Raw genomic sequence first — 15408 nt, forward strand, 5'->3', positions numbered from 1 at the left:
AATAACTGTTATAACTAAAAGCCACATTTCAAAAGTCTTCTTTCTTTTACAAGACAGAAGAGAACATGAAGCAGGTTAGATATCAACAGTTTCACAATGCTGGATACTCGCACACTGTCATCTTGGCATAAAAAAACCCTGAGTAACCTATGAGATTAAGTCACAAAATAAATTAATTCAGTCAACTTTGGGATGTGATGTTGTATCTTGAAGATGTGATCACTGGATGTGACTTTCAGGACATGTAATCATCTGCAGTTCACTCAGAATTCAGTGACCATTGGCAGTGGACTTTTGCCCTATCGTCTTCGAATACTTACGGTCTAAATCGAGCAATTCCAGCATTATGGATATAATTTATACTGAAATACATTTACATGTAAATAAGAACAAAAAAAAGAGACTACATCGACTGAGCATACTTATGTAGAGAAGTGCAGATTTATTATTTTTTTTAATTATGACCTTCAAGGGAAAGTCAAATGAAGGTGGAAATGTTAGATATTTATATTGCAAAGAGGCCAGATATGATTAAACAGAATTATTTGATGCCTGCAAGACATCGCTGATCCATTAGTTGGAGTGGCTAGCTAGCTAGCACATTCCATAAATAAATAAGTGCATAAACATGCAGTTTTGTTCAAAAAGTACATAAACAGATATACTGCATTAAAAAATGATTATGACAAAGAACGCTTCAAAAATGAGAAGAGAAACTATTTGTTAAATACAAACAATCCTGACAAAGGTTAGATGTGCACAGGAAGTCAGAATAGAATCCCATTGATTTTATTCAGGCTTAACATTTTTGAATGTTTGAATGTGAATACAATGCTTGCAAAATCATCTCAATCCCACAAGGTTTTTTTTTCTTTTGGCTATGCAATGACATATCTCAAATCATTAGGTCTGTACATGTCTGAATAATGAATTAAAAAATAGCTTTGCATTTATTTATGTATATATCTACATTCTGAAGCCTGGAACTGCCCAATTTATCTACAGTATATTTAGTCTAGCAACTGAATTTTAAAGTAAGCTAATTTTGTAGGATAAAAAACTAGTTTACCAATGTACTGCATCATCATGTTTTGTTGGATGGTGTGCTCATCAGAGAATGTATGCGGCACTACAGTCTGATTCTAGGTGAGCTGATGGGGTTTGACAGTGGCAGGTGTGAGTGATCCAAACTACTGTTGTTTGCACTCTGCAGGCTGAGGATCCCCTGTCTGAAAAAACACATAAAAGATAGGGATGGGGAAAGGGAAAGGGAGAGAGAAATTTTTTTTATTCAATAAGATGATACAGTATCTGCAACTGCAGGTGGAGTGCAGTAGAAAGAGAGGGGGATGTATCTTCATCACAGAAGAGTGGCTCACGAAAGCACATTTACACGGACGTATCCTAGGCCTCTGTTGCACCAACAATGTGAATGCAGTCATTAATTAAGATAAAAGCATCAGGGAATCTAAAGTGAATCACCACTCTTTTGTACTGCAGATACATCATTATAACTAAATGCAAGAAACGTCTTTCACCACAGCCTGATCCACCGAAAGAAAATGTGTTATGTCTGAACCAGTTGCTCTGCATGAAGGGGTCATATCACGACAAACCAATTCTCATTCTTAACTGATCTTTCAAAGAAAACCTCAAAACTTCTTTTCAAGTGCAAACATAATTTATAGAAGTTACAGTCTGTAAACCCCAAATATTAACATATCCGATTCATGTTTATTTGTATAGCGCTTTTCACAATACACACTGTTGCAAAGCAGCTTCATATGACTATACATGGTACTGATTTGCTATTCAGAAACATGACCCATCCAGTCACTATGAAGTGAGTGAAAGGGTAAAGAAAAAATAATTTAAGATTGTTTTGTGTTGAGACATTAGTGGAAAAAATAAAAAATAATAGAATACTATCAATCAAGATAATGTAAATTTTTTTAAGTCTCTTACGCTCACCAAGGCTGAATTTGTTTTATAAAAATTCAGTGAAAGCAATAATACTGTACAATATTAATAGAACATAAAATAGCTGTTTCTATTTTAATATATTTTAAAATAAAATTTATTCTTGTGATGGTAAAGGGAAATTTCTTCACCATCACATGATCCTCCAGAAAAAAATAATATAATATATATATATATATATATATATATATATATATATATTAGGACTGTCAGTCAATTAAAATGTTTTTATCTAATTAAATTACGTGTCGATTAATTAAATCGCAAAATGAAATTGATTGAAAATACCCACAAAAGATTATTTGAAGCTATTTTTGTATTACATGAGTATGAATCAAGTGGACATCAGCTTTAGAAATAAAGAAAGAACGATTTGTTCAAAATAAGATTCATTCAGAAACTAAACACCGTTTAGAACAAGGTTATGTTCTCTGAAAAAATTGAGCAAAAACACATAATATTGTTTTAAATATAACAATATCAACTTCTTATTTAATCACATTTAATCATAGTGATTTCGCATTTTGAATGAATCGTGTGAACCAGTGATTCAAGGCCCATTCATAAAGTGAGCAGTTTATGTCATTACTGAATGAATAAGCCGTTTGAATGAATCGAATGAGTCAAAGACATTTACTGCCACTTGCTGGCAGATTTAGTTTCTTATGTAGGAGTATCATTAACTCTATTAAATTAATCATTTAATAAACTATCATTTATCATTTCTCGACGTCACGTCGGTGATTGACGAAAGTGAGATATCGCTTTGCTAGACCAATCTACTTCAAGTGTAAACTAAACGAGTCAATTTGCAAATTGCATCCAACTGCTGCTGATCACAACATGAGTATAATAAGGCAGCAGGTGCAATGCATACCAGCTTTTCGCCTCGGAGCCGAACATTAGTTTCGTTCTTCTCAACTGTGTCTGCTGTGAACAAGGAGTTAAGCATTCAAGATGTTGACACAGAAACGCATCTTCCGGTGTGTCCGTCCTCAAGATTGGTTTGCAGCAATTGACCTGAAGGATGCGTAATTTCATGTATCTATCCTTCCAGGCCACAGATCTTTTCTGCGGTTTGTGTTCGAAGGACAGGCATATCAATACGAGGTCCTGCCTTTCGGGCTGTCCCTGTCTCCCCGTGTATTCATGAAAGTCGAGGAGGCGGTTCTTGTTCCTCTCAGAAAGCAGGGCCCATTCGAGCCTTTGCATTCAGTTGAGCTAAAGTTTCTTTCATTGAAAACTCGGCTCCTCCTTGCACTGGCCTTCATCAAGAGGGTAGGGGACCTGCATGCATTTTCGGTCGACGATTGGTGCCTAGAGTTTGTGCCGGCTGACTCCCAGGTAATCCTGGGGCCCTGGCCTGTCTACGTGCCCAAGGTTCCCACTACACCCTTCAAAGACCAAGTGGTGAACCTGCAAGCGCTGCCCTGGAAGAGGCAGACCCAGCCCTGGCTTTGCTCTTTCCCGTCCGAGCATTGAGATGCTATGTAGAATGGACACAAAGCTTCAGGACCTCAGACCAGCTCTTTGTCTGTTATGGAGGCCAGCAGAAGGGGAATGCCGTCTCTAAGCAGAGGATTGCCCACTGGATTGTGGATGCCATAACCCTGTCTTATCAGGCACAAGGTGTGCCCATTCAGGTTGCGAGCTCACTCAACTAGAAGGGTTTTATCCTCCTGGGCACTGGCTTGTGGCGCCTCGCTGACAGATATTTGTAGAGCTGGGGGCTGAGCGACCCCTAACACCTTCGCTAAGTTCTATAGCTTTCGTGTAGAGCCAGTATCCTTCTGTGTTCTCACCTCAAACGAGTAGTGGCACTGAGAGGCCCTGGTTAGTGTTGGCTTGCTAAAACTGCTCCAGAGTGTCCGTACTGTAGATGCTGTTGAGATCCTCCATCACCCTAGGCATGATGAATCCGTGAGAACCATGAAAGAATGGGTTCCATATTGAGACCTAATCGGTACTTGAATGTGTATAGTCCACGGTATAGCCTTAGAGCCCGTGTTTCCCCGGCAGACTTCTGCCTTCCAAAGAGGGTTTTAATCACATCAAATTTCTCCATATACACCTAAACGGATGCTATATGCATATTTTTATCACATCAAATTTCAAATACACACATCAAATGCGTATTTGCTCCCGAAAACTCCTTTGTGAAGGATGGGGCTTCCGCAGCGTCCCTGTTCCAAGTGGAATTGGTATGTTTTCCCAGTGTTATCCAATCTCACCCAGTGAGGTGGTGCTTTGACAATGGTGAGTGGAACTACTTGTTCCAAGCCCCGGCCTACACCTAATAGTGGCACAGGCGGCTCGCACAGGGCACTGGAAGGGGCAGAACACATGGCCTTTGGTAGGGATCCCAACGTCTCGGTTACGTATTTTAACCCTCGTTCCCTGAATGAGGGAACGGAGACATCACGTTGCCATGGTTGCTGTACCACCGCTGAGCCTCGGCTCGGTTCCTCAGCGAAAACCTTGTATGCATTGCACCTGCTGCCTTATTATACTCGCGCTGTGATCAGCGGCAGCTGGATGCAATAATTGCATGCCAATGTGCATTGGCTCGTTTAGTTTACACTCAAAGTAGATTGGTCTATCGAAGCGATATCCCAATTTCGTTGGTGACCGACGTGACATCGAGAGTGACCGACTGAAAGGGAACGAGGGTTACCATACGTAACCGAGACGTTTTGGTTACCAATGACTTTGTATAAACAAAAAATAGATTAGATATTTTTTCTCAAATTATCTTCTTTTATGTTCCATAGTTTATGTTAGGCTGTTGTAGCCTAAATGTTTGTGTGTAATACATTTTAAAGCACCAGGCCCAGATTGTGTTACACCAGCCTGTCTGAAATCCTGTGCTGACCAGCTGGCCCCCATCTTCACAAAGATCTTCAACAGATCGCTGGAGCTGTGCGAAGTCCCTTCATGCTTCAAACGCTCCACCATCATCCCCATCCCAAAGAAACCCAAAATTACAGGACTAAATGACTACAGGCCTGTGGCTTTAACATCCGTAGTCATGAAGTCATTTGAAAAATTGGTGCTGGCCCACCTGAAGGACATCACTGGACCCTTGCTAGATCCTCTTCAGTTTGCCTACAGAGCAAACAGGTCTGTGGACGATGCAGTAAACATTGGACTGCATTATGTTCTGCAACACCTAGACAGACCGGGGACCTATGTGAGGATCCTGTTTGTGGACTTCAGCTCGGCTTTTAACACGATCATGCCAAACCTCCTCCTGCCCAAACTAACTCAGCTCTCCGTGCCCACCTCCGTCTGTCAGTGGCTCAACAGCTTCCTGACAGACAGGCAGCAGCTAGTGAGGCTGGGAAAATACACATCCAGCACCCGTACAATCAGCACCGGAGCTCCCCAGGGCTGCGTTCTCTCCCCACTGCTCTTCTCCCTGTACACTAATGATTGCACATCTAAGGACCCCTCTGTCAAGCTCCTGAAGTTTGCAGACGACACCACAATCATCGGCCTCATTCAGGACGGTGACGAGTCTGCTTACAGACAGGAGGTTAAAGAGCTGGCTGTCTGGTGCACTCTCAACAACCTGGAGCTTAACACGCTCAAAACAGTGGAGATGACTGTGGACTTCAGGAGAAAACCCCCTGCACTCCCCCCACTCACCATCATGAACAGCACTGTGACTGCAGTGGAGTCATTCAGGTTCCTGGGCACCACTATCTCTCAGGACCTGAAGTGGGACATTCACATTGACTCCATTGTTAAAAAGGCCCAGCAGAGGTTGTACTTCCTTTGCCAGCTGAGGAAGTTTAACCTGCCACAGGATCTGCTGAAACAGTTCTACTCCACCATCATCGAATCCATCCTCTGCACTTCAGTAACTGTCTGGCTCAGCTCAGCTTCTAAATCTGACCTCAGAAGACTACAGAGGGTAGTCCGGACTGCTGAGCGAATTATCGGTTTAACTCTCCCTTCTATTCAAGAACTGTACTTATCCAGAGTGAGCAAAAGGGCTGTTAAAATCACTCTGGACCCCTCACATCCAGCACACTCCCTCTTTGAACTGTTCCCATCTGGTCGACGCTACAGAGCACTGAGCACCAGAACGACCAGACACAGGAATAGTTTCTTCCCTCAGGCAATCCATCTTATGAACAGCTGATACACACTGAACACACTACACTTTATATTTATATACACATACACTTAATTTATCTAACACACATACTTAGTATACACTTAAATTTTGCACATAATATACATGTACATACATAACTGCATTTTTGTAATATACCTGCCTACAATTGTCAATTTGTATATTGTCATTCCTTATCTACTTATTTGTATTTTTTGTATTTTTATATCCTTTTATTATGTGTTTTATGTTCTGTCACTGTCATTCTGTTGTACTGCGGAGCTTCTGTCACGAAAACAAATTCCTCGTATGTGTAAAAACATACCTGGCAATAAAGCTCATTCTGATTCTGATTCTGATGTTGAATCAAATCAAATATTTCTAAAGCTACAATCTGTAATGTCCACTTGATACTTTCTCAATTAACAACAAAAAAAATTGCTTTAACTTTTTGTGGGTATTTTCACAGTCAAATTAATTTTGCGATTAATCAAAGCATCATGTAATTAATTAGAATAAATATTTTATTCGACTGATTGCCCTTATACACACATATACATACACACACACACACAGATAGATATTGTAACAATATTAAAATCTTTACTTTCACTTTTGATCAATTTAATGCATCCTTGCTCAATAAAAGTATTTATTTCTTTAAAAAAATATTAATGATACCAAACTTTTGAATGGTACTGGATATAATCCCTTTAATAAGACATAAGTCAAGAAACCCCAGTACTAAAGCACTCCAGGATCAAGCTCTAATGTCAGTGTAGACCACAAGTCAGTGCTTGATGGTGTAGATCACTTTGAATGCAAAGTTATAGCAAGATATTATGTATTCAAAACAGGATGCCACATCTATGAGAAGGAAAAGTACTTGACCTACTAAATACCATCAATAACTATTAAGCAAGTTAGTTTAAGCAAAATGGATGGAAGGACCTTGCCCAAAGTTCTCTAATACAGCATGTTACAGTCCATTACTGAGATTTTGAACAAAGGCGTTAATGATATGAAATGAGTGGCTTAGTATAATGTCACAGGGGTGCTGTGGGGATAGGATAGCAGGCAAAAGAAGAGGAATAAGGCTGAGAGGGACGTGTGAAGGCAAAGGTTAGAATGGACTCATGACATTTCTTTCTTACCTAGAAATGTATGAGGTGAGAATGACTTATGCCACTTATGTCACTAGGGCAGAACAGTTGGTAGAGAACAACCACAATCATCAAACATGCAAATAATCCACAGAAATTCATCCAAAGTAAAACAAAGACAGAAAATTAACAAGGAACGCTGAACAAAGAGACAATGAAGTCATTTATTTTTTAAATTTCAGTTCCAAGTAATGATCTAAATCCAAACTGACCTTGGAATCTCCCTCCTCTTCATCATCTTCGTCCTCCTCATCTTGGTCCTATTTCACACAAAAAAGAGAGTTTGTCTACATAATTGAACATTATATCATATAAAGCATCACTGATTTCATTTGTGAACTTTCATCAAACACTGATTCCTCAATTTTTTGTTTAAAATGTATACAGTGAACTTACCTCCTCTTCACCCTCATCCAGTTCTTCCTCTTCAAACTGCATCAACAGACGCAAACAAATTCATGTATATTTCAAATAACTGCAGCCACTCTGAACCATAGATATCAAAAGGCAAGAAACATTTTGAAATTACGTACACTTTCATCATCCTCTAGGGCTTCTCCGGTGAAATACAAAACTGCTCTGGGAACAATTCTTTCCCTGAAGAAATGACCGATTTCAAAGTCTGTGGCTAAAGTGTACTCCGAATCCTCATCCTGTTGAACACAAAGTAAGTGAGCACAACTTTTCTGATCATTTGAAGATAATAAAATAAAACCCTGTCTGATTATTTCTAGTTCTCTGACAAGATTCTCTAAACTTACTAACCACTCATGTCTTTCAGAAGAAATCATGTTAACTGATATCAGGCCAACTAATTGCCTAGCTAGGACGGAGTTAAAGCAAAAAAATAAAATAAAAAATACTCACCAACTCTTTATCTGGTGAAACTAAAAGAAAAAAAACATTGGTGACTTCAAGCAAAAGAGTAGACCTACAGTATTAAATGAGAGAACTACCATTACCATTTCCCCATGTGCAATTCAACCTACTGTTGTCATTCTCCTGTTACCAGCATTCATAAAAGTTCCCATGCACATCTGTCAAGTTACGTACCTTTAATAGGGTTGAAAAAGTTAAAAAAGGAGTCATTGGGCACTTGTTTGGTGATGACCCTCGCTGTCCCTCTGCCTTTGTGCTTCTGTTTCTTCTTGATTGTTTTTACCGTCACATCTTTGCCTTTGTGCCAATCAATTTCACACCTGTCAACAGAAGAGATGAATAATGAGAAAGTGTGAAAAGCTGCGGACAATCTGAGCAGGTATTGTTTGAGAAGTGCTCACCCCTCACAGTCGATGATTTCTGGTCCCTCAAATGAAAACGGATCCTCTGCATCTGGCTCCGACTTCATCTTGTACACTTTTGTGAGAACTGTGTTGGTAAAGTATTCATTGGGTTCAAAATGGAACTCTAATGTGAAGCTCTGTTAAAAAAGGAAAAACGAAATGCATGTAAAAGTACAGCAGTTATGACAAAAAAAAAATCAGTTCACTTTAAAATCAACACAAAACCTTCAAATACTGTTCTCACCATGGGCTGATCAGGACCAGAAAATATCACTTTAATATCCTGAAGATGTTTAAGTATTGGTTCATCATGCTCCTGTTGAGAAAGGGAGCATTATGGACAGCACAGATTTTCTTTTTATTTCAAATGTGCTGGAGAACATGACCCCGTCTTTTTATGAAACCGTATTCATGATATTTCAATAACTGTATTCAAATTCATATGATATAAAGTTGCATATTGTATGTACAAGGTTACAGGGCAAAAGAAAATCATTAAAAAATCTTTAGTCAGAAAAGAATAGCAAAGTATACAGTGGACAAGGTCTTTGTTGAATATCTGATGTTCTGCTGGTTCACCTGCAGCATATCGCTCAACATGTCCACACTCCGGAAAATGGTGAGCCAAAACTCTGGAATTCCTTTGGGTTTCTCCTCATTCGCATCTTCTTTCTTTTCCTCTAGAGCAGCTTTCTTCTTCAGATCTTCCTGAAAAAGAAAGACTTTCCTTAAGACTCCTGCTCTTCTGTCTGATTTCAAAGCGAGTGGACAGATGATACTCACTGCTAATGCTGCTTCATCCTCATGGTCACTCTGCCATTTACACTCCTCATCAGTGGGTTCCACTTCTCCAGAGACTATGTTTCTTCTCTGGAAACGCACAAAAAGCTCACTTGTGAAAGAATATCATATGTTTACCCATCCAGACAAATGAGAGGAGTGTTCACATTGAGCTCAGGAGATTTGGAGCTATACTGAAACCTCCAGAACACAGAGGAACAGATACTGTACGCAGAACAAATGATGTTTAACTAAATGTCAAGAATTTCAAGCGCTAGATTTTTTTCCAAGGACTACAATCAGATCTCATTCATCAAACAAATTCTTGATCTTTTAAATTCTAAAAAAGGTGAATATACAAATAAAAAGGTGGAATAAAATGGAACAAATACTGTAGAGAACATTTAAAGCATGCAAAGGCTGTGGCATCTTTAAGTATGAGGATACTAACAAAGTCTTTCAGTGCATTTAAAAGCAGCACATAAACATCTTAGACAATTCTTATTAAAAGACGCTATATCTACAAGAGAAAACTACGTTTCAATTCATCCCAATTTTACAGTAGTACTCATGCAAGCACTCGACAGGGTTTTTCTGTCATACAGTTTTAATTAGTTTGCACAAGTATCTCTCTTTCTTTTGTATAGCAGCCCTGTCAATGAAGTGTAGGTTCGCAAATGTATTGCTCATAAACTTTTCCCTCTTTTAGGGACTTTCTAAAACTATGGAAGTATGCATTCTCCTGGTTTGGATGAAGTCTCTTTAAGAGTGCATCACTTCTGAATTCCCTGAATTTTCTCTTCACTTGTTCTCCGCCATTTACCTGAGAGCTTTGTTTACGAAAAATCCAGGGTCTACTTTAGACAGACACAATGCAGCCTCGTCTTTATTCATACTCGTGCCCATCTTCAATGGGTCTGTCAACACTACAACTGCTCCCCGGGCGCCGCAGCATAAATGGCTGCCCACTGCTCTGGGTGTGTGTTCACAGTGTGTGTGTTCACAGTGTGTGTGTATGTTCACTGCTCTGTGTGTGTGTGCACTTCGGATGGATTAAATGCAGAGCACGAATTCTGAGTATGGGTCACCATACTTGGCTGAATGTCACGTCACTTTCTTCTTTTCTTCTATAATAGTTCCAACGTTTGGGGTCGGTAAGATTTTTATGTTTTTTTTATACCCACCAAGGCTACATTTATTTGATCAAGAATACAGCAAAAACAGTAATACTGTGAAATGTACTACAATTTAACATCTTCTATATCAGTCTATTGATTTTGTTATTTATACATGGTATTTATTCCTGTGATGGCAAAGCAGTCTTCAGTGTCACCTGATACTTATCCTAAAATGTGATTTGGTGCTTAATAAATATATCTAGTTATTATCAATGATGAAAAACAGTTGATATTTCATATTATACTTATCCTAAAATGTGATTTGGTGCTTAAGAAATATATCTAGTTATTATCAATGATGAAAAACAGTTGATATTTCATATTAACTAAAAAAAAATTGTGGTAAGTGTGATACACCTTCTTTAAAGAAAATAAAATTCTAAATATTTAATGTCATAGCATTTAATTAAAATAGAATTTTTTTGTTATACACGTGTGTTTGTGTGTATATAAGCAAATAATATTATATTATAATGCTAAGAAAATACATAGATAACACATACACACACAAAAACACAACTCACTTTGTCAAATAACGGCTGATAAAGAGCGCTATACTTTCTCTCCAGCTCATGCACCTCCTTGTAAAACTTGGCTTCGATGTTTGTGCTGTTAACCTGAAGATTCTTTAAGGCATTGGCTCTTCTTTTCACAGACTTTGGTAAGCTGGAAGAAGTTGGGAGAGGAACAGAAGAGAGAGATTGTGTGAGCAGATGGGTGTCCGGTACTGCACAGCTGGACCAGTGCATTTCCCTGCTCTCCTGGGTCAACCGATGGGTTTGAAGTAAGAGCAAGAAATACAAGATCCCTGTTCATATCACATCGCGAAATGTGCTTAACCTCTGATAACTCAAGTCACATGCTTCATGCGAAAAGGCACAGTTGTTATTACAGTGTGCGCTGCAATCACTGAATCTGTTTGAGTTGGAATAAAAATAAAAGTGGCTTTCCACAAGCCTTATGTTTGGTCTTGCAGTGTTCACGCACAAATGCATTATTGCTATTTTGTTCAAATATTCTTGTCTGTGTCATTGTTTTCATGACCACAATGTGTAAGTGACCTCTATCTGGACATCATCAGGCTGACACACACAAAGACATACATAGATACACAGCATTAGGACTGACTTGTATGTAATAACCTAACATGCAGAGACAGATTTCAGGTTACAGGCAGATGGTCTGACTAGAGTTTTCCCCCCTTAGATGGACGGTTATATTACACCAGCAAGTTTGCCTCTCTACGTAACATGAGGAACAATAAAAATGCAATGACCAGTTTTGAAATTCCACACAGGAAATATGAGACATATCCAGTTAGGAAATAGTTTTCTAGTTTGCTTTTGTTCAATAGTTTGGTTTGTTTCATCTTGCTTACCTGTCCATGATGGAAGCACTATGTGAGACACTGTCTATTTTGTCCTGAAGAGCTGCCAATGCTTGTGGGTTCTGCATCGCCTGGTCGCTCACCTTACCTGAAAATAACATGCCATCACCAGCAAAAAAGAAAATCAATGGAAAAATCAAATGGCATTTATGACGATCAACTCTCAAAGAACGTTTATACTGCACACAGTCCTTTCCACAAACAGACATCAATCTTAAAGGAAGCATATAATGTTCAGCAGCACAGTGAAACCGCACTATTGTTTCACCTTTGATACTGCTCTTAGTAAGTTGGTGAGATTGCACAAATTTCTCAGAACCTATGAGACAATTTTTTCCATTAAAACCTCGACAGCAGTGATGTGAAGCTTCATCAAACTTTTACACTGAAACATTATACTGGCTTTTGTTCGAGAAGCACCCTGAATCAAAAAAAAAATATTCACAAAGACAATCTAAGTAACACATAATCAAGTTCTCTGCCAACTCATAAATGTTTCAGCATTTTAAAAGCTATACAGACTATAGTCATTTGAAAAATGCAAGGTTGCTAGTCAAAGAGAGTAGCAGGAATTCTATACCTTTAGCTTCATTGTCAGCATCCATTTTTGATACCACAGCTCAAATATTCTGTGAAAAACAAAACACACAACTTCAGCTTGTCTAAAATAACTAATTTTTTTCTTTTCTTTTGGTAAAGACAAAATCGCATATATTAATTAACTTGAAATTTCAATCATATTTATTCAAAACAAAATGCATTCATATTAAAAACAGGTGATACTTTGCACAACCAAAACAATAGTGTAATGAACCTAAATTACCACAACGCAAAGTTAATATATTAATTAAGAAAAATAACTGCAACCACCCCAGCATTAATTTTGATGGGCATTTTTTAATTTAAAAAAACAACCACAATGTGGAATCCTTTTATATTAAATATTTTTATTTTACTTAGTTCATTGAATTAACTGGCACTTAACTGACGTTGTTAGTAGTGCTTGCTTCATATTTGAGTTGATTTTATTATTATTATTATTATTATTATCCACAAGCTATACATTTTACGTGGTAATTCCATAGTTATTGCTGTATCATTATTACATTGCTAAAATAAATATTACGATTATACTAACAAAATAAAACCGGCAATTTTGGTATTAGCGCCCAATAACAACATCATTAACAATAATTATTATAGGAATCCTAATAAATAATAACTAATAATAACAACAATGAATAATGAAAGATTTGGAAAGCTTCTTAGCTTGAAAAGATCCCAAATGTGTGTTTTATTAATTTACTCTTTTGGGGGAAACTTTGCTTACTATAGTAAATGCTGGTAAGGCAAAATCAATCATTCCTTTTTTCCAAGAATCGATACGTTTACATTTCTAATGTACAGCAAAACTACAAACATAAAATCAGCAGCTCAAAGTAAAGGTACTAACAGATGTGTTTATATATGTTGACGCCCATCACTCTCGCTAGCAGCTAACATGCTAAACTAGCCCCGTCCAGATCATAAGGGATTAAATCAGATCTCATAATCTCCGCAACCACCAGTTTAGCACAGGTGATGATGACGGGGTCATAACAGCGACACAGGGCAGACACTGGATGATCTCCAAAAGAGCACTGAAGAAGGGTGAAATATAAATGTCACAGGCCAGCAGGCTAACAGATCTTCACGATACACACTCCGGGTATGAGCTTGCACTATTTCTGCTGCGGTAAACAGGTTACAGGGTAATTGTTTGTTAAATGACCTGTAAGCTGTAACAATTTGTAACGGTCACTCGCAACTTTATCAAAACAAAGATGACATGCATTGAGAGCACGAGCAGCACACTACTATCATACATAATCAGCAACGAAAACATAATCCACTCTGTTTGACGTAAACTAGACACTCATAATAGGCCTGTGTATTTCAAGGTAAAATGCAAAGTAGGAAGTAATATTTTATTAAGGGAGATTGCTGTTCTTACCTGAACAGCGGGTGTTGTTCAGATGATGGACTCGGCAGTAAACCTGAAGCGCATTGGTCCTACAATACTCCACCTCAGTCAAATACTCCGCCGGGTTGAATCGGTTCTTTGACATGTATTGTTCAAAAGAATCGATTCGCTGAAATTAGTCGGATATCGGCGCTTATTTTACGCCTAATGTAGTTACATTATCGGTCCCTGACCTCAGTGACCTTCATACTACAGTCGTGGCCAAAAGTTTTGAGAATTAAATAAATATTAGTTTTCGAAAAGTTTGCTGCTAAACTGCTTTTAGATCTTTGTTTCTGTGATGTACTGAAATATAATTACAAGCACTTCATACGTTTCAAAGGCTTTTATCGACAATTACATGACATTTACACGACATGACACTGTATTTGCATTGTTGGCCCTTCTTTTTTTTCAGGACCTCTGCAATTCGACTGGGCATGCTCTCAATCAACTTCTGGGCCAAATCCTGACTGATAGCAACCCATTCTTTCATAATCACTTCTTGGAGTTTGTCAGAATTAGTGGGTTTTTGTTTGTCCACCCGCCTCTTCAGGATTGACCACAAATTCTCAATGGGATTAAGATCTGGGGAGTTTCCAGGCCATGGACCCAAAATTTCAACATTCTGGTCCCCGAGCCACTTAGTTATCACTTTTGCCTTATGGCACGGTGCTCCATCGTGCTGGAAAATGCATTGTTCTTCACCAAACTGTTGTTGGATTGTTGGAAGAAGTTGCTGTTGGAGGGTGATTTGGTACCATTCTTTATTCATGGCTGTGTTTTTGGGCAGAATTGTGAGTGAGCCCACTCCCTTGGATTAGAAGCAACCCCACACATGAATGGTGTCCGGATGCTTTACTGTTGGCATGACACAGGACTGATGGTAGCGCTCACCTTTTCTTCTCCGGACAAGCCTTTTTCCAGATGCCCCAAACAATCGGAAAGGGGCTTCATCGGAGAATATGACTTTGCCCATGTCCTCAGGAGTCCATTCACTATACTTTCTGCAGAAGATCAATCTGTCAATGTGTTTCTGTTCACACAAGAGTCATAATGCTGGAAGAGTATGGTAATATGGAAAGATGTTTTATAGTTTGTATTGGAGAGCTAGCATTTTTTGTTTGGTTTGTTTATTTATTTAATTGGATTGGGTTATTGTAGATGATGTCCAGTTTGAGGATGGGTGTGAGTGGGTGTGTGTGTGAATAATGTATAAAATGGTGAATTATGTAAATTGTGATGTAATGAAGAGGAGACCCCAGGAAGAATAGCAACTGAGATTTCAGGCGCTAATGGGGATCTTAATAAATGAAATGAAATGTCCCTGATGTTTTTTTTGGAGAGAAGTGGCTTCTTTGCTGCCCTTCTTGACACCAGGCCATCTTCCAAAAGTTTTCACCTCACTGTGCGTGCAGATGCGCTCACACCTGCCTGCTCCCATTCCTGAGCAAGCTCTGCACTGGTGGCACTCCGATCCCGCAACTGAATCCTCTTTAGGAGACGATCCTGGCG

At 38.7% G+C, this 15408-nt stretch overlaps 1 protein-coding gene across 2 annotated transcripts; it reads right to left on the reverse strand.

Moving 5' to 3' along the window:
- Positions 1–312: 312 nt before the first annotated feature.
- LOC132120977 (nucleosome assembly protein 1-like 4) lies at positions 313–13992 on the reverse strand. Of its 2 annotated transcripts, XM_059530193.1 has the most exons (15): positions 13885–13992; positions 12472–12520; positions 11883–11979; positions 11029–11170; positions 9330–9416; positions 9126–9254; positions 8791–8862; positions 8544–8683; positions 8317–8462; positions 8131–8150; positions 7797–7916; positions 7660–7695; positions 7472–7523; positions 7255–7288; positions 313–1229 (listed from the first exon to the last, which is right to left on the reverse strand). In XM_059530193.1, exons 2-14 carry the CDS (start codon positions 12494–12496, stop codon positions 7281–7283), a joined length of 1074 nt encoding a protein of 357 aa, XP_059386176.1. In that variant the 5' UTR covers positions 12497–12520; positions 13885–13992; the 3' UTR covers positions 313–1229; positions 7255–7280. The 2 variants fall into 2 exon arrangements, with proteins under 2 accessions (XP_059386176.1, XP_059386170.1); XM_059530187.1 differs by lacking the exon at positions 7255–7288 and having other exon boundaries at positions 7476–7523.
- Between the last annotated feature and the right edge of the window lie 1416 nt (positions 13993–15408).

The sequence above is a fragment of the Carassius carassius genome, chromosome 3 (genome assembly GCF_963082965.1).
Source record: "Carassius carassius chromosome 3, fCarCar2.1, whole genome shotgun sequence".
Taxonomy (NCBI): domain Eukaryota; kingdom Metazoa; phylum Chordata; class Actinopteri; order Cypriniformes; family Cyprinidae; genus Carassius; species Carassius carassius.